This window comes from Lathamus discolor, chromosome Z (genome assembly GCF_037157495.1).
Source record: "Lathamus discolor isolate bLatDis1 chromosome Z, bLatDis1.hap1, whole genome shotgun sequence".
In the NCBI taxonomy this organism is placed as follows: Eukaryota; Metazoa; Chordata; class Aves; order Psittaciformes; family Psittacidae; genus Lathamus; species Lathamus discolor.
The window spans coordinates 92,263,436-92,285,018 of record NC_088909.1 but is presented as its reverse complement, the minus strand read 5'-3'; the positions used below and the strand labels follow the sequence as shown (position 1 = coordinate 92,285,018).

At 42.2% G+C, this 21,583-nt stretch overlaps 1 protein-coding gene across 1 annotated transcript in view; it reads left to right on the top strand.

Moving 5' to 3' along the window:
* DDX4 (DEAD-box helicase 4) overlaps positions 1-21,334 on the top strand; it is a 30,455-nt gene extending 9,121 nt beyond the window's left edge. Inside the window, exons 9-18 of the mRNA XM_065661803.1 lie at positions 5,192-5,334; positions 6,441-6,593; positions 7,884-8,038; positions 9,431-9,560; positions 11,484-11,650; positions 13,458-13,603; positions 14,357-14,456; positions 16,509-16,779; positions 16,912-16,998; positions 20,759-21,334. Of these exons, the coding sequence (XP_065517875.1) occupies positions 5,192-5,334; positions 6,441-6,593; positions 7,884-8,038; positions 9,431-9,560; positions 11,484-11,650; positions 13,458-13,603; positions 14,357-14,456; positions 16,509-16,779; positions 16,912-16,998; positions 20,759-20,839 (1,433 nt within the window). The 3' untranslated portion in view covers positions 20,840-21,334. The remainder of the gene's footprint in view (positions 1-5,191; positions 5,335-6,440; positions 6,594-7,883; positions 8,039-9,430; positions 9,561-11,483; positions 11,651-13,457; positions 13,604-14,356; positions 14,457-16,508; positions 16,780-16,911; positions 16,999-20,758) is intronic.
* Positions 21,335-21,583: the final 249 nt, after the last annotated feature.

Below are 21,583 nucleotides of genomic sequence, written 5' to 3'. Positions count from 1 at the left end.
ACCACAAAGGAACAGCAGATTCTCAGATTCAGATGCTGTTTCTGGAAAACAGGCTTCATGTGTTTTACTGAGTAGAAGTTAGTAAACAGTTTCATGATCTGTGAGTGCAGGAAATCAGGTTCCAGTGTGTGATAGATGACTTCGGCATGTATTGAAAGTCTCAGTTGGGACAATCTACTAAATGTTTACTTGCCTGCGGTGTTTTTTGCGGATGACTTTAGCCTTATTTTGCCTTTCTCTTGAGGTAAAAAAAGACTAATAGTGAACTTCTGATTTAGTATGAATAATTTTGGTTCCTGAGCCCTCCTCATTTGAGATCCCTGTGATTGTGAGCATCAAACGATTAACTTTTGTTGTAGTTTAAGCCCAGCCAGCAGCCCAGAACCATGCAGCAGCAAACTTACTTCCTGCCCTTCCTCCCCCTGCTCCCAGAGGGATGGGAAGGATATTCAGAAGAATGTAACTCCCACAAGTTGAGATAAGAGCAGTCCAGTAACTAAGGTATAACACAAAACCACTACTTCTACCACCAATAATAATGATGGCTTGACTTCGTGAACAAAGATTTGGGAAGAGCTTTACCCACGCTTACTACAAGCGCACTGATGACTAAAAAGGCCAATGTGCGATAGTCAAATCCGGTTACAAAAAGCATGGCGAAAGGTCTCCTTGGGTGGTATAGGAGAGGCACGATTCTTTCTATGTTGTCTTTTCTCCTCGAGACTAATTCTGCATGTGTTCTCAAAGGAGACAACAGGGTTATGTATGGTGTGTCTCCAAGTCTCCTGAGTAGAGGCCAAGGTGGATCACTGATGGGCAAGGCTGAGGTATTGTTTCAGGGAGTCTTTATATCTCCTCTTTGGGGCACTTCTCTTGCGGCAGCCGGTGGTGAGTTCACCATCTTACGGAGGTTCACAAGTTCACAGTCTTATGGAGGCGGTGATCCTCCATCCTGGAGATGTGCCCTGCCCAGCGCAGCTGCAGTTTCAGCAATACAGCCTCAATACTGGTGACCCCTGCCTGTTCAAGGACAGTAACATTTGACACATAGTCAGTCCAGTGGATGTTTAGAACTGTACAGAGGCAGCGCTGATGGAAGTGTTCGAGAAGTCACAGGTGATGGCGGTAGATAACCAATTCAGACCAATATAAAACAGTAGACAGTACGATGGCTCTATAGACACTTAATCTTTGTACTTTTCTTCAGGTGTTTATTGCACCAGATTCTTTTATGGAGTGTTCCAAAGGCTCTATATGCCTTTGCTATTCTGTTATCTGTCTCTTTGTTGATCATGGCATCTGAGGAAATGCTTCCCAAATAGCTGAACTGCTGAACTGACTTAAGCTCTGACTCGCCAATGGTAATGTGGGGATGATGGTAATCTTCTTGGGGTGCAAGTTGGTAGAGAACTACTGCCTTCTTCAAGCTGACTTCCAGCCCAAAAAGTTCAGCCGCCTCTGCAAAGCAAGATGTTAAGCACTGCAGAGCTGCTTCTGTGTGGGCAACAAGGGCGGCATTGTCAGCAAAAAGCAGTTCACGGACAAGGTGATTTAGGGTCTTAGTGTGGGCCTTCATTCACCTTAGAATTGAATAGGGTCCTGTGGATGCAATATCGAATATAAATGCTGTTTTGTTTGTTGAGGTCTGCCGTAGCCCTTTGGAGCATCATGCTGAAGAAGGTTGTGGATAAAGTTGGTACGAGAACGCAACCTTGTTTCACACCATTGGTTATTGGGAAGGGCTCAGAGAGTGCCTCACCGTATCTGACTTGGTTGCACTGATCCTCACGTAACAGAATAATCATTTTGAGTAACTTTGCGGGGACAACCTAATAGTTCCAAGATCAGCCACAGGCCTTTTCTGCTCACAGTGTCAGAAGCTTTGGTGAGGTCAGCCAAAGTTACATAGAGCCTCTTATTCTGTTCTCTACACTTCTCTTGCAGTTGTGTGAGAACAAATACCATGTTTGTGGTACTTGTTAGCTCTGAAACCACACTGACTTTTAGGTAGAAGTTCTTCTGCAATAGCAGGTACTAATCCCTTCAGTAGTATTCTTGCAAGGATTTTTCCAGCAATGGTGAGCAGAGTTACACCTAGGTAGTTTGAGCAGTCTGACTTTACACCTTTTTTCTTATACAGAGTGATGATGATTGTGTTGTGAAAATCTGATGGTAATTTACCTTGTTCCCAACAGCACACAACTAGCTTGTGAGATTCAGCATGAAGTGCTTGGCCTCCATGTTTCCAGTTTTCGGGTGGGATTCCATCTACCCCAGCTCCTTTACCAGTTTTCACCTGCTGTACAGCCTTAAGAGTCTCTCCCATGGTAGGGGCTATATCCAATTCGTTTTTCACTGGATGCTGTAAAATGCGCTGGATTCCTGCGCCTTGGACTACACGGTTAGCACTTGAAGAGCTTTTGAAAATGTTCAGACCAATCATTCAGGATGGAAATTTTATCTGTAAGAAGCCATCTGCTCTAAGTAAGGGGCTTTGAACCTGGTATGTGGGTCCATACACTGCTTTCAGAGCCTCATAGAATCCTCTGTGGTCACCCAAATCAGCGCATAGTTGAGTCTTTTCTGCTAGGTTGAGGCACCCCTAGTTCTGGATGTCTCGAAGTTTCTGTTGGAGTTTACTGCATGCAAGACAAAAGGCTGCTTTTCTTACATGGCAAAATGGCTGAACGAGGTGTGCTTGATGGGCAGATCTCTTCTTTGTCAGCAGTTCCTGGACCTCCTCATAGTTATCGTCAAACCAGTCTTTGTTTTTATTTAAGGAGAACCCAAAGGATTCTTTGGAGGACTGCAGGATGCTATTTTTAATATGTTGCCAAAGCGCTTCAGGAGAAGAATCTATAAGATGGTCTTCCAGCCTAGTTTGAAAGTTAGCCTGAAAGCTGTCCCTCACTGCGGCTATTTGAAGATTATTAACTTTGAGCTTCCTCCTCGGAATGCGGCCCCTCTTAGGTTTGGGCTTAAAAGTGGAGGTTAAGTTTGCAGTGCACAAGGCGGTGATCTGTTTGACATTCTGCACTAGGCATCACTCAGGTGTGACAGACATCATGAACATTTTTCTGGTGCACTAAGACATAACCAATAAGGTGCCAGTGTTTAGATTGAGGATGCATCCAGGTTGTCTTCAGGCTGTCTTTCTGCTGGAAAATAGTATTGGTGATGGTAAGATGCTGCTCTGCACAAAACTCTAGCAAGAGGCATCCGTTATCATTGCAGCTACCAACACCGTGCTTGCCTAGTACTCCTTTCCAGGCTTCAAAGTTCTTAACTACTCAGGTGCTGAAGTCACCAAGGATTATGATCTTATCATCTATAGGAATCTTTTGAGTGAGGTGATGCAGATTGGTGTAGAATTTGTCTTTTTCTGCACGGTCAGCTTGCAGAGTTGGAGCATATATGCTGAAAAGAGCAATATGTTGCTTATTGCGTAGTGGAAGGCGCAAGGAGATAATACGATCGGAATGACCTATTGGCAAATTTTCAAGTTTAGAGATGATGAAGTTTTTAATCATGAAGCCAGCTCCAGAAAGATGACTTTCAGATTTACCTGACCAGTAGAGTGTACAGCTGGCACCATGTTCTATAAGGCTACCTTCCTCATGAAGGCAAACTTCACCGACAGCAGCAATGTTGATGTTGAGTCGTGACAGTTCGTGGGCAATTAGCACAGAACAGTGCTCAGGATGCCCACTGTCTGCTGTATCAAGCATGGTTCCGATGTTTCAACATGTGAGTGTCAGTCTGGACACACCTTTGGAGAATGGTGTATGCCTTTGTCTCTGTCTTTGATCGACTGCAAGAGAAGATGCCTGTTGGCTGCTGCTAGCCAACTAGGTTGAGAGGGAGATGAGCTTTGGTTGGGCCACCTTTTCTAGGCCTTTCTCCATATGGAGCAAGCAGTACTCTCCTTGAAGAAAGGCTGCTTGGTCATTCAGGCTATTGCCAAACAAGACTGTCATCTCCTGGGTCATTCTCTAGCGACCAGTGTCCTGAATCGCCTGCATGCAGGGTTGGGTCTGTGACTTCCAGTGCACCTTATCACCTGCTGTTTTGTCCCTTGTCTGTCACTACAGCGCTTTGCAAGTATGAGTAAACCCTTTGGGCCTGCGCAGGGGATTTTTTTAGGTGAGGCACAGTGTGCACGGAACTGGCCCCAACCTTTACACCTGAGGTTTGTCTGCCAGGGCCTAGTGAGGTTGGACAGTGACAGCAAAGTCCTCAGGTCGTAGGTTTGATTAGAATATCCTTCTCTTAGATGGATGGCCTTACAGGGCTAAACAAGCTCCATCTGCCCGGGTTTGAAGTTAGAATTGTCCTTCTCCTAGGATGGTTGCCCGAAGGTTGGTGAGCCCATCCTGCTCATGGACACACTTTGACCCTTCAGTTGAGACCTGTCTGGCATGGGAGACCCTACCGGAGGCATATGCCACCACCAGCATAGCTCCCAACCTCACAAGGGCACACAAGCTCTTTCCCCACGACAAGGGGGTGTCCATGAAAGAGACCACCAATAATAATAATGATAAGGGAAATGACAAGGGAAGAGAATACAACCGCTCACCACCTGCCAGTTTATATACTGGGCATGATGTGCTGTGATACAGAATACCTGTTTGGCTAGTTCGGGTCAGGTGTCCTGTCTCTGCTTCCTCTTGACTTCCCCTCCTCCCTGGCAGAGCCGGAGACTCAGGAAGTCCTTGGTCGGAGTAAACATTACTGAGCAGCAACTGAAAATGTTGGTGTTATCAGCATTGTTCCCAGGCTGAAAGTCAAAAACACAGCAGTGCACCAGCTACTAAGAAGGAGAAAAATGACTGCTACTGCTGAACCCAGGACAGCTTTACACCTCTGAGACCTCTGAGTTGATTAGCTTGAAAAATACCTTAAGGAATCCAGAACTATAAATATGCTGCCATGAACACATTAATTTTATTCTTGTGTATTAATAAATGCATTGTTACTGCATTTGAACTGAGCTTTGTAAGTAAGTGTTAGGTCTAGTAGTATAAATCTAAGTTCTGATAGAATTTCTGAAATTCCTTGCCTTCTGAGAAGTGGAGAGAAGTCTAAATGATGTCTCACTGAACTTAACTTCAGTATCTCCAGACTTAAAATAGTTCTAGTTCAGGTTTTCTTTGTATTATTCATGAACTTGAGTGGTTTTGTTCTTAAGGTCCAAAGGTGACTTACGTGCCTCCTCCTCCACCTACTGATGAACAAGCCATCTTTGCACGTTACCAGACAGGAATTAATTTTGACAAGTATGATGAAAATGTCGTTGAAGTGTCAGGACTTGACCCTCCAGCACCATTACTGGTTAGTGAACTCATTAGTCCTGGGGTTTATGTTGAATGTAATTCTGCAAGGGTTTATATTGAGTCTAATATTCACTACTAATGAAAATATTAAAAAAAATTTTGAACATTGTAGACAGCATTGTGTTGGAAGGAGATGCTGCCTGTTTGCAAGACAGAAATTTTAATTTTAAAGGACATTGACAGACTACAGAAATGACCCAGAGAAAGTAACAGTGAATGGACAGGACGTATAGTCCTTAAATTGCAGCAAAAGACCAGTTCAGATCTTGAAAGAGGTCTTTGGCATTTCTGTTAGGGCTGGTAGAGTTATCTTGTTGAAGTCTGTTACTGGGGGGGGTCTTTAACACTGTAAATGCCCACCTGTTAGAATACTTTTCAGCAGGTGGTTTAAAATAATTTCTAGCCCTGTTTTGAGGCCTGCTGTCTGTTTTAAGTTTTGATTAACTTTGCTTCTACTCCATACCAGTTGGCTAGTGTTTCGATTAAAAAAAACAGATGGTGGGGGGTGGGGTTGGGTGGGTGGGAAATAAAAGGTTTTCATAAGAACAGTAAGGAAGAAGGGGGGGCGGGTTGTAGCACCTGTGTTGAAAGAAGTTGCAGAGTGTTGGGTTTGGGTTTTTTTTCCCCCATCCATCTTCTGAAAAGTTTTGTCACTGAAGTTACACTGATTTTGTCATGTTATGATGCTTTTTGATCCTGGTAATGGGAGCTAGAACAACATCCTTATCTAGCTTTAGCATAGAGATTAAGTGTGTATCCTACATGAAGTAGAACTAAAGAGTTTTAGTTTGTTTTCCTAGCATGCCATCATGTGAGTTTACTTGCTTGAATCCAGATGTATGGCTTCTGAGCAGCTTTCTGTCAAAGCTAATAAGACTAGCTGAATGCCTTCACTGTCTTTCAAACAAGTTTACTTGCATGACATGAGCAGGTTGAAAAAACCTCTCAGACTTTTACCTGTTGGAACATTTGCAATCTAGATAACTGGTGAGGCCCTCTCAAAAGTTAATACTTTCTGGTATTGGAAATCTGAACACTCTGGTAAGCAGTGGAGTTTTTAAACTTTTCATTATTGTGTATTGCTAATATTTTTTTCTCCTACAGACTTTTGATGAAGCTAACCTCTGTCAGCCTTTAAATGTGAACATTGCTAAAGCTGGGTACTCTAAGCTTACTCCAGTGCAGAAGTACAGCATTCCTATTATAATGGCAGGACGGGATTTAATGGCATGCGCCCAGACAGGATCAGGAAAAACTGTAAGCATTTTGCGTAGTGGTGGTACTACTGAAAGTGTGTGACCTTGAGGATGCCTCAGTGTTCCATGTGCCACATGATTCACATCTTGCCATCTAAGGGTTTGACTTGCAGTGGCAAGTCTAGCATTAAGTACAGATGAATGGTGGATGAGTTGAAGCATTTTTTGGCTGAATTTCTTTTTTATTTCAGTGAACTTGTTACTTGTCTTGTTACAGCAGGCCAGTCTTCAGGGCTACAGATACAGATGCAGAAATACAGGCACTCGTAGAAAGAGCTATGAGGAAAAAATCTCAGCAGTTGGAAAGTCAGGGTTTCTTTCTGCCTCGTGTGGGCTTTTATCCGTTGTTTGGTTGGTTTTTTTTGTGTGTGTTGGTATGTATGTGCTGTGTGTTTTGCTTTTGTTTCTGATTTTAAACTTAAACCAGATTGTAACAGTATGTTGTGTTGGTTCATCATCCTTGGTTTGATCAAGTCTTATCTGCGCCAGACTTAGTTTTAGGTGATTCAGTATTAGTCACGGAACAGTGTTGAGAATTGATAGTAAGTTGACAGTTGTCTCAACTTGCTGGACTGTCTAATGGACCCAAAACTAACCACTGACAACTATCTATGAGAATATTTGAATGTTAAATATAGGGGTTTTTTTGCCATTGAGTATAGTATGGAATTCTAGCTTTGATGTTATGTGGGTTATTAGTTACTTTGAAAAAGTATTTTTTTTATTTTGTAAAACCTCTGTTATGAGAGGGGAAAATGTTCAAAGGTTATGCTATAAGTATTCTGGATGGTTTTGAAATTGCTCTACAGGTCTTGATAGTCTTAATGGAAGGAAGTGTGCTGGTGCAGATGTGTTGCAAAATGATCCGCTGTTGTAGTAGCCAGGAAAACGGTGATGTGTGGTTTATCTTAAAAATCTACTGATGATAATGTAAAGCATGTAAGGTAATGCTAAGGAGGGGTTTGATCCTGGGGTACCTAATTACCAGTGTTTGTCAGCATGATGTGTGGAACTGCCTGGAGAACACAGAAGTTAGCTAATGCATGACTGTGTTCCTGGATTATTAGACTTGCTGTCCAGAGAGGTATTTTCATGCATCATAACCAAGGAGAAAGAAGCTTAAATGTTCTGAAGTGCTTTCATGTCAATCCTTCTGCAGTCTGATTTCCTTGAAGATGATAGTGTCCTTTATCATTTAGGCTTTAAGACTGGTATATAACTTTTAATGTGACTGGTGAAAGTTTTAAGACTAAATATCATAAATGCTGCATTTTTTTTTTTTTTTTTTTAGGCAGCTTTTCTTTTACCAGTTGTGGCCCACATGATGAGAGATGGCATAACTGCCACCAGCTTTAAAGAGCAGCAAGAGCCGGAATGTATTATTGTCGCTCCAACTAGAGAGCTGATAAATCAGATCTTTCTAGAAGCAAGGAAATTTGTGTATGGGTAAGCTTTTGCACTGTTACCTGGTATTGATCATTTTGTTCCAGTTTTTCTGGTTTCAGACAAAAAATTCACAGCTCAAGCAAGGTCTTTTAGCTCTGTTTCTTCAAAACAGAACAAAAGGTCTATAAACTTGTCATTGAGCTCTTAGATGTTGTGTGGGAACATATTTTTACTAGTTTCCCAATGATCCTGCAATGTTAGTTTTACCAATGAACAGGGAGAAAATTAAATCTATTGTCTGTTAGGAGGCAGAATGGAAAACATTGCCTGAGCAAAATCTGTTGGACTAAATTAGACTTGCCTTGGCTCATTAAGGTAAACAGGCTTGGAGGCTGTCTCTGTCTTTTGAAAGTGCCATCATATTTGGTTATTGATGTAAGCATGTTACTAAGAAAAGATTCTTCATCTCTAAAACTATTTTACCTAGTTCTATTAATTATGCTACTTTATAGATACATATTACTTCACAATAAAATAGCTTCTGAATTCTAAAAGTTTCTCCTGCTGCTGCCCTGCAGTAAAAGCAAGATAACCTGCATTTTGGGGACAGTTAAACAGTGTCAGGGTGTGAATCTGTTCCTGCTGAAGAATTGTATGTATATTGCTCAGTCCAACCTGCTTTCTGAAAAGTTTCCTGGTAAAAAATAACCCGGTTTATATGAAGCTGAATAAGTACCTTCAAGAATAGGCAGTTTGAATTTGAGTGTGAAAATACTGCATGCATGTAAAAACCTTAGCAGGAGGTTATAAAGGTAGGCTTACAAACTTGCTCTCCTCTGTAAGGCAGTTCTTGCTCATACACTGTTTCTGTTGGAGAACAATATTTGATACAGCTCTACTCTGTAGATAGAACCAAACAGACTAGTAGGAAGAGCACTAAGTAGCTTAGCATTTGAGTGGGTTTGCAGTCTAGCGCGTGAGTGGCACACTGGATTGTCAGTATGATTAGTTGCTTTACAAAGAGCCGTCTGTGTGTCTTTTATTTTTTACACTGTCAGGTATGGAAAGATTACTTCTGAAACTCTGAAGGCATGTGTTTCATGGTTCTGCTTTTTCTAAGTGTGCTGTATGAAAGAAGACAATGTCTGACACCATTGTGTCACTTACTGCCAGTAACTGAGTTGAAGGGAAAGGGATGAAAGCAGATGAAGCATTCTTTCCAGACAAGCCACTTGTGCAGCCTCTATTGTAATAGTTTGAATGGGATCTTTGAGCTTATGGTGACTGAGTTTTTAGTCTTGGGTCCTGCTTTTGGTTATAGGCTGTGCTGGCTAGTGAAGGAATTTAACTGCATAAAGTAACCCGGTTTATGGTAGATCTGGTGGGATTTTTTATGTATTTTCATGAAACTGCAAGCTTGCATTAATCCATTTTTTTTTTTCTATTTTACAGAACTTGTATAAGGCCTGTTGTGCTCTATGGAGGTACGCAAACAGGCCATTCAATCCGTCAGGTAATGCAAGGCTGTAATATACTGTGTGCCACTCCAGGAAGGCTTCTAGACATAATTGCAAGACAGAAGGTGACATCTTAATCTGAATTACCTAAACATGCATAGCTTTTTACATACTGGTTTTCGTTTTTCAAAGATAGAGCCATGAAAACCAGTTTGAATGCCACCTTTGTACAGGCATTTACAAAAATAAAAGCGAGCTTTTCATGGAGTATCTAAACACCATGAGGTTTTCAAAGGAGTTGCCTGAGTCCAGATCTCTTCAGTGCCTTTCAGGGCCCATTGGAAAATCTCAGTCTAAAACAAGCTGGCTGCAGTGTTCTTGGAAATGAACATTGGAACACCTTTTCGTTCTCGTGGAAAATTCCATACTAGGTTTTCACTTGATGTCCTGTTTGTTTTGCTAGAATAGCTTTTATCTGCCTGGGAATATGCTAATATTAATACTTTGAATGTTTTAGTATTGATTTATTTTTTTTTTATATGTAAAATTCAGGTGTAATACTGTGTTTTTTTTTTTTTTAATTTTCCAACCATTTTAAGTTCAAATCAAAATGGCTATATATTAGAATATATTCTTGACATAATTTTTTTCAGAACCAGGAGGTTATATGAGACAATGAGACTTCCTGAAGCTCAGACATAATTTCAAACTAGATGTGCTGATTAATAGATAATACATAGGCTCTATCTTGGTTTACTTTGCTAAAACATGTTCTGAGGTACTTCAGTGTCTGCATACTATTAGAGTTAGTGTGGGTTAAGAAATGAAAGTTGAGATGCAAATATAATGCACATACGCTTTTATTTAAGGGTAAAGTGGTGGATAAAGAACTGGCTGGATGGCCACACACAAAGAGTTGCGGTCAATGGCTTAGTGTCCAGTTAGAGATCAGTAACAAGTGGTGTCCCTCAAGCGTCAGTTTTGGGACTGATCCTGTTCAGTATCTTTGTCGGTGACATGGACAGTGGGATTGAGTGCACCCTGAGCAAGTTTGTTGATGACACCAAGCTGTGTGGTTTGGTTGATATGGTGGAGGGAAGGAATGCCATCCAGAGGGACCTTGACAGGCTTGAGTGGTGGGCAGTGCCAACTTCATGAAGTTCAACCAAGCCAAGTTGGGACAATCCCAGGCACAGCTACAGGCTGGGTGGAGAAGAGATTCAGAGCAGCCCTGCAGTGAAGGACTTGGGGGTATTGGTTGATGAGAAAACGGAACATGAGCCGGCTTCAGTGTGTGCTCACAGCCAAGAAGGCCAAACATATGCTGGGCTGCATCAAAAGGAGCGTGACCAGCAGGTCGAAGGAGGTGATCCTGCCCCTCTGCTCTGCTCTTGTGAGCCCTCACTTGGAGTATTGTGTGCAGTTCTGGTGTCTTCAACATAAGAAGGGCATGGAGCTGTTGGAGCAAATCCAGGGGAGGGCCACAAGGATGACAAGGGGGCAGGAGCACCTCCTGTATGAAGACAGGCTGAGAAAGTTGGGGCTGTTCGGCCTGGAGAAGAGAAGGCTGTGTGGAGACCTCATAGCAGCCTTCCAGTATCTGAAGGGGGTCTACAAGGATGATTGAGGAGGGCCTCTTCATTAGGGACTGTAGAGTTAGGATAAGGGGTAAAGGGCTCAAACTTCAACAAGGGAAGTTCAGGTTAGATATAAGGAAGAAGTTCTTTAGTGTGAGGGTGGTGAGGCACTGCCACAGTTTTTCCAGGGAAGTTGTGAATGCTCCATCCCTGGCAGTGTTTGAGGCCAGGTTGGATGGAGTCTTGGGTCATGGTTTAGTGTGTGGTGTCCCTGCCCATGGCAGGGATGTTGGAACTGGATGATCTTAAGGTCCTTTCCAGCCTTAACTGTTCTATGATTCTATAATTAACTTCTACCAGAAATCTACTAGAAAGAAGTAATTAAAAGGTGGATTTTGGCAATAAGGATATTCTATAAGTATATACGGTCAGTGAACCAATACAGTTTTTCTTCCACTGAAATACTTGCAGATTGCTTTGCATAATGTGAAATACTTGGTGCTAGATGAAGCGGACCGTATGCTTGATATGGGTTTTGGGGTAGATATGAAGAAGCTGGTTTCTCACCCAAGCATGCCACCAAAAGAGAAACGTCAAACACTAATGTTTAGTGCCACTTTTCCTGAAGAAGTTCAGAGGTGAGTGAAGTAAAAATGGAGCTATATCTGAAGTTGTGTAGAATGAATGTCTGAAGAGTTAAGAGCACTCCTTGTATATTTAAAAGCTTACAGTCTTGCTAGAAAGCACTGAAAAGCTATGATGTTGTTGTGGTATAAACAAGAGTCAGCCATAAATCACACAGTCGCTCTCTCACTCCCCTCTTCTTGCTGCCCCCCTACACCCGGAGGGGCGGAGAGGAGAATTGAGAAGAATGCAGCTCCCATGGGTTGAGATTAGAACAGTTTAGTAACTAAGGTATAACACAAATCACTACTGCTACCACCAATCATAATAATGATAAAGGAAATAACAAGAGGAAAGAATACAACACCTCAACACCAGCCGACCGATAACTTGCCCCACTCCCCCCAGCTGAGGACCGATACCTTGTCCAACCCTGCAGACCTCTAGCCCTTCTGGGTAACTCTCCGTTAAATCCTGGGCATGACGTGCTGTGGTATGGAATACCCCTTTGGCTAGCTTGGGTCAGGTGTCCTGTCTCTGCTTCCTCCCAGCGTTCCCTCCTCCCTGGCAGAGCATGAGGCTCAGAAAGTCCTTGGGCAGACCAGACATTTGAGCAGCAACTAAAAACATCGGTGTTACGAGCTCTGTTCCCAGGCCAAAAAAAAACAAAACACAGCACTGCACTAGCTACTAAGAAGGAGAAAAATAACTGCTACTGCTGAACCCAGGACAGATGTTAACATTCCCTGCTGAAGAATTTGCGTTTTTTGGTTTTTTTTTTTTTTTTAGTAACAGAATTAATAAGTTGCCTAGGTTAGCTGCTTAATTTAGGTGGAGACTCCAAAGAAACTTGCAAAGTTTGTCTGAAGGCTTTAAATTCTACTTTTGCAGAAGTCCTTGTGCTGCCCCTGTTTCTCTCTTGCCCTTCCCACACTATATATGTGTAAATTCAAAACCAGTGATGTTACTGTTCCATGAGCAGCACTGCTAGTGCTCTTTGACACCAGGACATAATATAACTAGGCACCGTAATTATTGCCTATCTTGCCAGCCTTTCTGATATACAGCTCTTATTTACATGCATAAATGCTATTTGCTTATAATGGTTTTAAAGTTTTCACAGATGGTTTATGATGTGTCTTACAGCGCTAATGCTCGCTACCCTGAAAGCTCCACTTCCCAGGCTCTTTGAAAGAACAGTTTCTGACAGGTGTTAGTGGGTTGCTGGGCATGGGAGAAACAGTACAAAACAGCTCAGTCCCTTCAGGTGGATGAAAATTATTCAGTATTTCCCCTGCTTAAGAGATAGCCATCTGAATACTCATTCTGATATCAGAGGAGTGTAAACTCCAGTTTTAGCAGTTGACATAATTTTGTATATTTTGTGGAAGGGATACTGCTGTGGCAGTATCACCAAAAAATGCCAGTAAGCATATTACAGTTTGAGAGCATGTAAACTGCTCAGACCATTACAATGAAGTATTTTGGCATTTCAGTGAGTCAGATCCTGGCAATTTTCTTCCGGTCTTCAAAAAGTCTGAAAGATCTTTTATGAGGCTTGGAGAAAACATCTTCAGTAGCTGACTGTCCTGAATGGAGGAATGGAATGGGCTGCTTTCCTCCATTCAGTCTGTTAATTGGGGAGATTAATTGCCTTTCTTTGAAGTAGGATTGAATTCACTTTAAACTCAGTCTTAAGTCACCTGTTGCAGCTTTGGGTCCTCAGTCAAGACTTTAGGTTTGTTTTTTTTTTTTTGTCTTGAAAGAAGATCTTGTGATATGTAACAGATTTCATGTTGCTCAATTTTGTTTCTTTTCAAGGCTGGCTGCTGAATTTTTGAAATCTGATTATTTATTTGTTGTTGTTGGACATGTGGGTGGAGCTTGCAGTGATGTTCAGCAAAATATTCTTCAGGTCCCTCAGTATTCCAAGAGGGATAAATTGATAGAAATTCTGCAAAGCATAGGTAAATTTCCTTATTGTTATTTGTTTGTTCTTAAACTTGTGCTCTATTGACCAGGTCATGATTCTCTGCTGTTAACGCATGTTATATGCTTTATGGGTCTTACTGATGGAAGCTTGCAGCAGACCATGGGGGCGTCTGGGTTTTTAGATATATTTGTTTTATGAGTATTTGTCAAGGTCTCATATCTATTGAGTACTACTACTACCAGACAAGCTTCCCAGATGATTAGTTTCTTCATATGGTGAATTACAGTACTTCAGCATCTGGGGGTATTATCTCGAGATTATACGTGTATTTAACACCTTATATGAACTTTCTGGCCTATATTTTGTTAATGGCTGGGGTTGTTCTGTTTTTGCTCTGAACGTATCTTAAGTCCCCATGCTGAGAACTGGAAGGGAGTTTGGAATTAAAAGTTGGCCTGGGTACCTTCATGTTCAGTGCTTAGAATGGCATGTTGCTTTCAGCCACATGCTGTAAAAAGGGAGTGCATGCTTATGGAGAGCAACATGTGTGTCCTTCATAGAGGAGAAAAATACAGTGCACTTGTCTTCACCTAAGTGTCTGTGTTGATCTCAAAATTGATGGATTAAATTTAATTAGTTCAGCATGGGCAAGAAATTGCAGTCATGCCTTAAAGACTTTATTCAAAATGTGTTCTGGTATTATGTGTTTGTATGAGTAACTAACTGTGAATAGTGAAAATGCATCTCGTTTCAAACTGCAGTGAATCTGAACTTCTGTTTAACATAGGTCATGAGCGAACCATGGTGTTTGTGGACAAAAAAAAAAAAGCAGACTACATTGCAGCCTTTCTTTGTCAAGAAAAAATAGCTGCCACTAGTATCCATGGGTAAGTGTTTTTAAAGTTAATGTCACTTGCTAACATATCTTACCAGAAGCTTTCATTGAGATTTGTGTTTGGCTCTATCTGTGCCGTTTAGCGTGTTTCAGATAGTTTTCTTATCCTTAGCAGGTCTGCCCAGGTGAGAATATAGTGCTTCTGAAGGCCAGTTCTCATAGCATTTGCTGTGTATATGTTTTCCAGGTTGATCAGACTTGCAGTGCTGTGTATGAACTGGAGAATCTTAGGCTTACTGCTTAAAAATTAAATATAAATACAATTAACTCAGTAGAATCAGCTTTTGTTTATATGTAGTTTTTGTTATCATTTGTGTGACCCAAACCAGATCTTGGGGTGAGATGATATTCCTAAATTCAAGTGGCAGTTGTGGGCCTTCCACTTTGTCTTACAGGCTTCCTCAAAGTGATGAGGTAAGTTGGGTTATGTAGCATGCAAATTTCTTACGCTGTCATTTCTGCTTCTTGATGTGGAGAACGAGAAGATACTTCTAACCTGCGTTTGTAGTCCACTCATTAGCGTTGCATACCTGAACAAATACTGAGAAATGGTGAAATAGTTGCTAATTCCAGGTCTAAATTAATCTAAAAAAATGGTTTGTCTTTTATGCAATGAGATGGGATGTACTTCTGAGGTGTTTACATGTCAAAACATAGGACAACAAACTGAATCTTAAGGTTCAGTGAACTGTAGCACGTAAAAAATGTTATTTTGTAATAAAATTTTCATCTTATAATAGGAGAAAAGAGGACTTGAATTCTTGCCACTAAAATGATGTTTTGTTCAGTGTTCTGACAGACATCAGAATATCAAGGTTTTAAGTGGGTTAAAATGATGTTAGTACCCAGATAGATGATGTTTGTATGTGTCCTGTGCCAGTCAGTTTTACAGGTGTGTGAAGAGGTCAGTTTGAGAAGATGTGGCCTTCTGTTCTTGGCTAGTCTGAACTGCTGTCCCACAGCTTGCCTTTTGTGGAAGGAGGTTCTTAACACTTCTGTATAGTTACTACAGTGTGAGTTAAGGCATACTTACGAAGAGAATAATTGGTTCTGTGGAAGCTGCCAGACTGTAATGAATGCCACTGATTTCTATTCGAGTTTTTTGGGTTGAAGTTGGGATAGTTGCTTTTCTCTGGAATAGTGAGCATACTAGACTTTGGTAAATGTCCCATATTAGATTCAAAAGGGCACTATTTTTTAGCTTTCTAAATTGGACAGTGAAGAACATCACTTAAACTCTGATCTACTGTGTCTAAGTACTGTATAGTCTGTAAAGATTCTTCAAAAATGCAAACCCCATAGCAAATCCAGTTTTCTGAAGAGGGCCTAAAAGGATGCCAGAGAGGGACTCTTCATAGGAGGCTGCAGTGATAGGACAAGGGGTAATGGTTTTAAACTTTAACAGGGGAAGTTCAGTTTAGATATAAGGAGGAAGTTCTTTACTGTGGGGGTGGTGAGGCAGTCAGCAGGTTGACCAGGGAAGTTGTGGCTGCCCCATCCCTGGAAGTGTTCAAGGCCAGATTGGACAGAGCCTTGAGCAACCTGGTCTAGTATGAGGCATCCCTGCCCATGGCAGTGGGGTTGGAACTAGATGATCTTAACATCCTTTCCAACTGAAACCATTCTGTGATGAAGAAAAGGCAAGTTTTGTGCTGTTTGCTGGCCACTTTACTTTATCTGCAAATGGGCTATGCAGGAATCTAGGTAGAATTCATCTGTGCTATTCTGGCTTCTTTCTGCAAAGAGTAGGAAAAGCATTTCTGAGTATGGCATAAAGAAACAATCAGCTAAACAAGTGGATCTTAGCAAGGCAGTGAGTTCATTACATGGCTGTCTCTGGTGCTTTTTAAAACTCGTTAGAGACTTAGGGTAAAATAGTTGCTGTGTCTTGATGCTGCATGGTTAAAAAACCTAAACTGCCAGTGTGAGGGTTGTATTCTCATGTTGTGTTCCCCCAGCCTACTTCTGTCCATGAATCATGACCTGTATCTTAATACCGCAGATTTTTTGAGATACGCGTTCTAAGCATTTGCTTTCTTTGCAGAGATAGAGAACAGAGAGAGAGAGAAGTAGCTCTTCAGGATTTTCGTTCTGGAAAGTGTCCAGTTCTTGTGGCAACTTCAGTGGCAGCAAGAGGTCTGGATATTGAAAATGTTCAACATGTTATTAATTTTGATCTTCCTTCCACCATCGAAGAGTATGTACACCGAATTGGACGAACTGGTCGTTGTGGAAATACAGGCAAAGCAGTTTGCTTCTTTGATAACACTTCAGATGGCCATCTTGCACAACCTCTCGTTAAAGTGCTTTCAGATGTAAGTTACAAATCTTTTTCTGTTCTTCAAGATTCCAGTTTAATGTATTTAGCAACTGTTATTTTTTGGTACAGTTATGGAACTCTTAATTACGAATTGGTAAAGCGGTATCTAAATTCACTTCTCTTGTAGGCCCAGCAGGAAGTTCCTGTTTGGTTGGAAGAAATTGCTTTTGGTTTTCAAGGAGAAAGATTCTGTACACCACCTAATACCCAGAAGGTAAGTCTGCAAATGAACTGGAAGTCTTAGCTTTTAGAACTTTGTCTCAGTGTAACAGTGTGTTCAGCAGTGTATATCCAGGGTAATGCCACTGAAACTGTCTTGACTGTCACTGTGTACCTTATTTCATTGTACATTCTTTGTTGGAATGATGGTCAGAGGCATATGCTACCACTAGCGTAGCTCTCAACCTCACAAGGGCACGCAAGCCCTTTCCCCACGACAAGGGGGTGGGTGTCTGTGAAAGAGACCACCAATAATAATAATCATAGAACCATAGAATAGCTAGGTTGGAAAGATCATCCAGTTCCAACCCGCCTGCCATGGGCAGGGACATCACGCACTAAACCATCCCATCCGAGGCTTCATCCAGCCTGGCCTTGAACACTGCCAGGGATGGACCATTCACAGCCTCCCTGGGCAACCCATTCCAGTGCCTCACCACCCTAATAGTAAAGAAATTCTTTCTTATATCCAATCTAAACTTCCCCTAAGTTTTAACCCATTACCCCTTGTCCTGTCACTACAGTCCCTGATGAAGTGTCCCTCCCCAGCATCCCTATAGGCCCCCTTCAGGTACTGGAAGGCTGCTGTGAGGTCTAGGATTGCTCCAACCCAGGTGTAGGACCTTCCACTTGGCATGGTTAAACTTCATGTAGTTGGCATCAGCCTACCTCACAAGTGTGTTGAGGTCCCTCTGGATGGCATCCCTTCCCTCCAGGGTATCAACCGAACCACACAGCTTGGTGTCATTGGCAGACTTGCTGAGGGCACACTCAGTCCCACTGTCCATGTCACTGACAAAGATGTTAAACAAGACTGGTCCCGACACCGATCCCTGAGGGACACCACTCGTTACCGGTCTCCAGCCGGACATCGAGCCATTGACCACAACTCTTTGTGTGCAGCCGTCCAGCCAGTTCTTTATCCACCGAGTGGTCCATCCATCAAATTGATGTCTCTCCAATTCAGAGACAAGGATGTCGTGTGGGACAGTGTCGAATGCTTTGCACAAGTCCAGGTAGATGACATCAACTGCTCTACCCCTGTCCTTCAGTTTTGTAGCCCCATCATAGAAGGCCATCAAATTGGTCAGGCAGGATTTCCCCTTAGTGAAGCCATGCTGGCTGTCACCAAGCACCTTGTTGTTTTTCATGTGCCTTAGCATGCCTTCCAGGAGAATGTGCTCCAAGATTTTGCAAGGCACAGAGGTGAGACTGACTGGTCTGTAGTTCCCTGTATCAACCATTTTCCCCTTCTTAAAAATGGGGGTTATATTTCCCTTTTCCCAGTTGTCAGGAACTCCTGACTGCCATGATTTTTCAAATATGATGGCCAGTGGCTTAGCAACTTCATTCGCCAGCTCCTTCAGGACCCACGGATGGATTCCATCAGGTCCCATGGACTTGTGCACTTTCAGATTTTTAAGATTGTGTCGAACCAGATCCTATCCTACAGTGGGCCCAAGGTCTTCATTCTCACAGTTCCTGCGTCTGCCTTCCAAGACTTGGGTGGCGTGGTCAGAGCATTTGCCAGTGAAGACCGAGGCAAAGAAGTCATTGGGAAGCTCAGCCTTCTCCAGATCCTGTGTAGCCAGTTCTCCCAAGAACTTTCAGAGGGAGCCTACGTAAAAAAAGATACTTTTTTTTTTTCCCGGTTCTCAGAGTGTTTATGGGGGCCTGCCGGAGGGGGCTAGCACCTGCAGCCCCCCCCAGCGCCCTGGTGCAGGTGCGCACCAGGGTGCGGAGCTGGGTGCCGCCCTTGGCAGACTTGGTGTGGGGCAGCTCCTGGGCGGCCCAGCCCAGCTTGTCCAGCACTGCAGCGTGTCCAACGCCACCACCGGTGCCTCGGGGGGCCTGAGGGTGGGGGGGGTCGCCGTAACCTTGTTGTGGCCCCCTCGCAGTGCTTGGGCCTATAGGGGCGGGAGGGGCAGGTGGCACGGGGTGGGGGGGGATGAGGCGGTTGTGGGCTCCAGTTCAGGGCCACCATCGAAGTCCAGGTCCTGGCAGGACATGCAGTAGAGCTTCTGGTCCTTGTTGTGCAGCAGGATGGTCCCCCAGTGGGGGTAGCACCAGCCCAGCATCCGAATAGGGAAAATGACAAGGGAAGAGAATACAACCACTCACCACCCCGCCAGCCGATACCCAGCCTGACCTGAGCGGTGATCTAGCCCTTACGGATAACTGCCGCTAATTTATGTACTGGACATTGACGTGCTGTTATACAGAATACCTGTTTGGCTAGTTTGAGTCAAGTGTCCTGCCTCTGCTTCCTCTCGACTTCCCCTTCTCCCTGGCAGAGCATGAGACTCAGAAAGTGCTTGGTAGGATTAAACATTACTGAGCAACAACTGAAAATGTTGGTGTGACCAACATTGTTCCCAGGCTGAAAGTCAAAAACACAGCAGTGCACCAGCTACTAAGAAGAAAAGTGACTGCTACTGCTGAACCCAGGACAAACAACTGAGTTGAATTCCAGATGTTAATACCTTGAAAGAGACCACAAGAACAATAATTACTATCACTCCTTACACAATCTCTGAAGCTCATGTTCAGGCTTAGACCTTCCTTTCATTGGCTATCTTCTTTCATACCATTATTATAGAAAGTACTGGGTGTTTTAGGTGTATTTACCTGCCTTACAAGTTCCCTAATCAGATTTGAACCCTTCCTCTTTGGGTCTTCATGAGACTTCAGTTACACACTTTTGCTTCCTGCTCATGCTTGCAGCCTCAGTGAATCTTCTATATTCCTGTTCAAGGACACTTAAAATTCAGATAAACTGCTTTCAAAAGTGGATCTCAGTCAAGGGGAATGGTGGATCTCTAGATTGTTTCCAAATACACATCTCTAATGTTTGTGGAGTGTCTCCCAGAATTTAATGGCTTCTGTCATTTTTAGGTCCAAGTGGATCCTTCATGTCTTTTGACTCTTTGTCCACATAGAATACTTCCAGGGCAACTGCCCTCTTAATCATAGACATGCAGTGCACCAACTCTTTTGAGTTGGAGATCATCAGGTTGTATTCCTGTTTTATGCGACTTCATGTCATTCTGACATGAGATTGACAGAAACTGTGTGTCTGTAATCAGCCCTCTTGTTTCTTTTTTTCCTTTGAAATTAACTATTAAAGCTGGTTTTTGCTGTTTTACTATTATTGAAAGAGGCATTTTATCATCTAGTGTTCAGTAAGGATCCTGATGCCCTTTCTCTTGGGGAAGAAAGGTAACACTTCTGTTTCTACAGTATTCACTTCCTCTTTCAAAGGAACTGCATTTTATAACCAAATGATGCATTTGAAAGAGGAATCTGTTGGAGGCTCTTAGTCTGTTTATTTTGGGACAGTCTTACACGTGACTGAGTTTCATAATTTTTCCAAAGGAAAAGACTTTTGTCTTTTTACTGGGAAACTAATGCAGATGTTCATTCTTAACTAAGAAATGGAGAACAAAGTTTTTCCCCAAAGCTATGTCACCTGGTTTGTGTTGGGTAGGAGAAATTGGGATTTGAACTTTGGGAAGGATTATTCTCACACGTGATAAAATCCGAGGTTCGTTAAAGTGCTTTAGTTTTACACTGAGGCCTAACCACCTATGTATAGAAGTTTTATGATGAAAGAGCTTCTGTATTTATTAAAAATATGATATTCAAATCCTATTGAGATACATGCATGCAGAAAGTTAAAATTGTTTTGTAGTGACTGTCACCTCTAAATTGTTGGAAGGGTTAATGATTCTAAACTGGTACCTGTTCTGTCCTAGAATTACAGAGGCAGAGGCAACATGGATCCACAAAGAATGAAGATGCTATATTCTGGAAGTGCACAGGAGTCATGGGATTAGAACTACTTCAGTATCAAACTAGACAGTGTTCTGTTGTGCTTTAACTGTTGCACTTCATGTTCCTTAGTGTTGAGCTTTTGAAGTACATTCTTCTTTAATGTTTAAAAGAGTAGTTCATATTATATGCTAAAGCTTTCAGCAATGTATATATGCTCTGTTATGATGAACCCAGTGATGATTATCACTTAATCTAGGAAGTCAAAAGTAATTTTTTAGGAAACACTTCAGGAATTAAGCGTTAAAACTTTCAGTTTGTGTTGGATGTTTGGTAGCTTGCATGCTGTAAAAAGATGGGGGTTTTGCAAGCAGAAACAGTAGATTACTTTAGTTTACTAGTATGTTACAAACTTTTGCATGTGAAGATAGTCTTGCAAAGAGTTATTTTGTCAAGAGCTTTACAAAAGGGCCCATCTAAACTTTGTGCCTTTTTCTAACAGAGCAGTTACAAAACTAATTTAGTGATGAGATCACATAAGGATCTCTTACACATCTTTGAAGCAGTTACTCAATAAAAGCTTGAGGAGTGTATATTAATAGTTGCTTTTTTTTAATATCTAATGTAAAACCGTATGTCATTGTGGTTTCATAAATTGGTGTTATTTGACACGCATGGAATACACGTCTCTATAGGGAACTAAAGGTCAGTGGCTACATCCGCAGCTTAGTTGAAACATGTTTTTACAGGCCTGTCTTGAGAAGGGTGGAGCCCTGTGTGGCTTCTGGTATGTTTTTGCCTTGGACAGA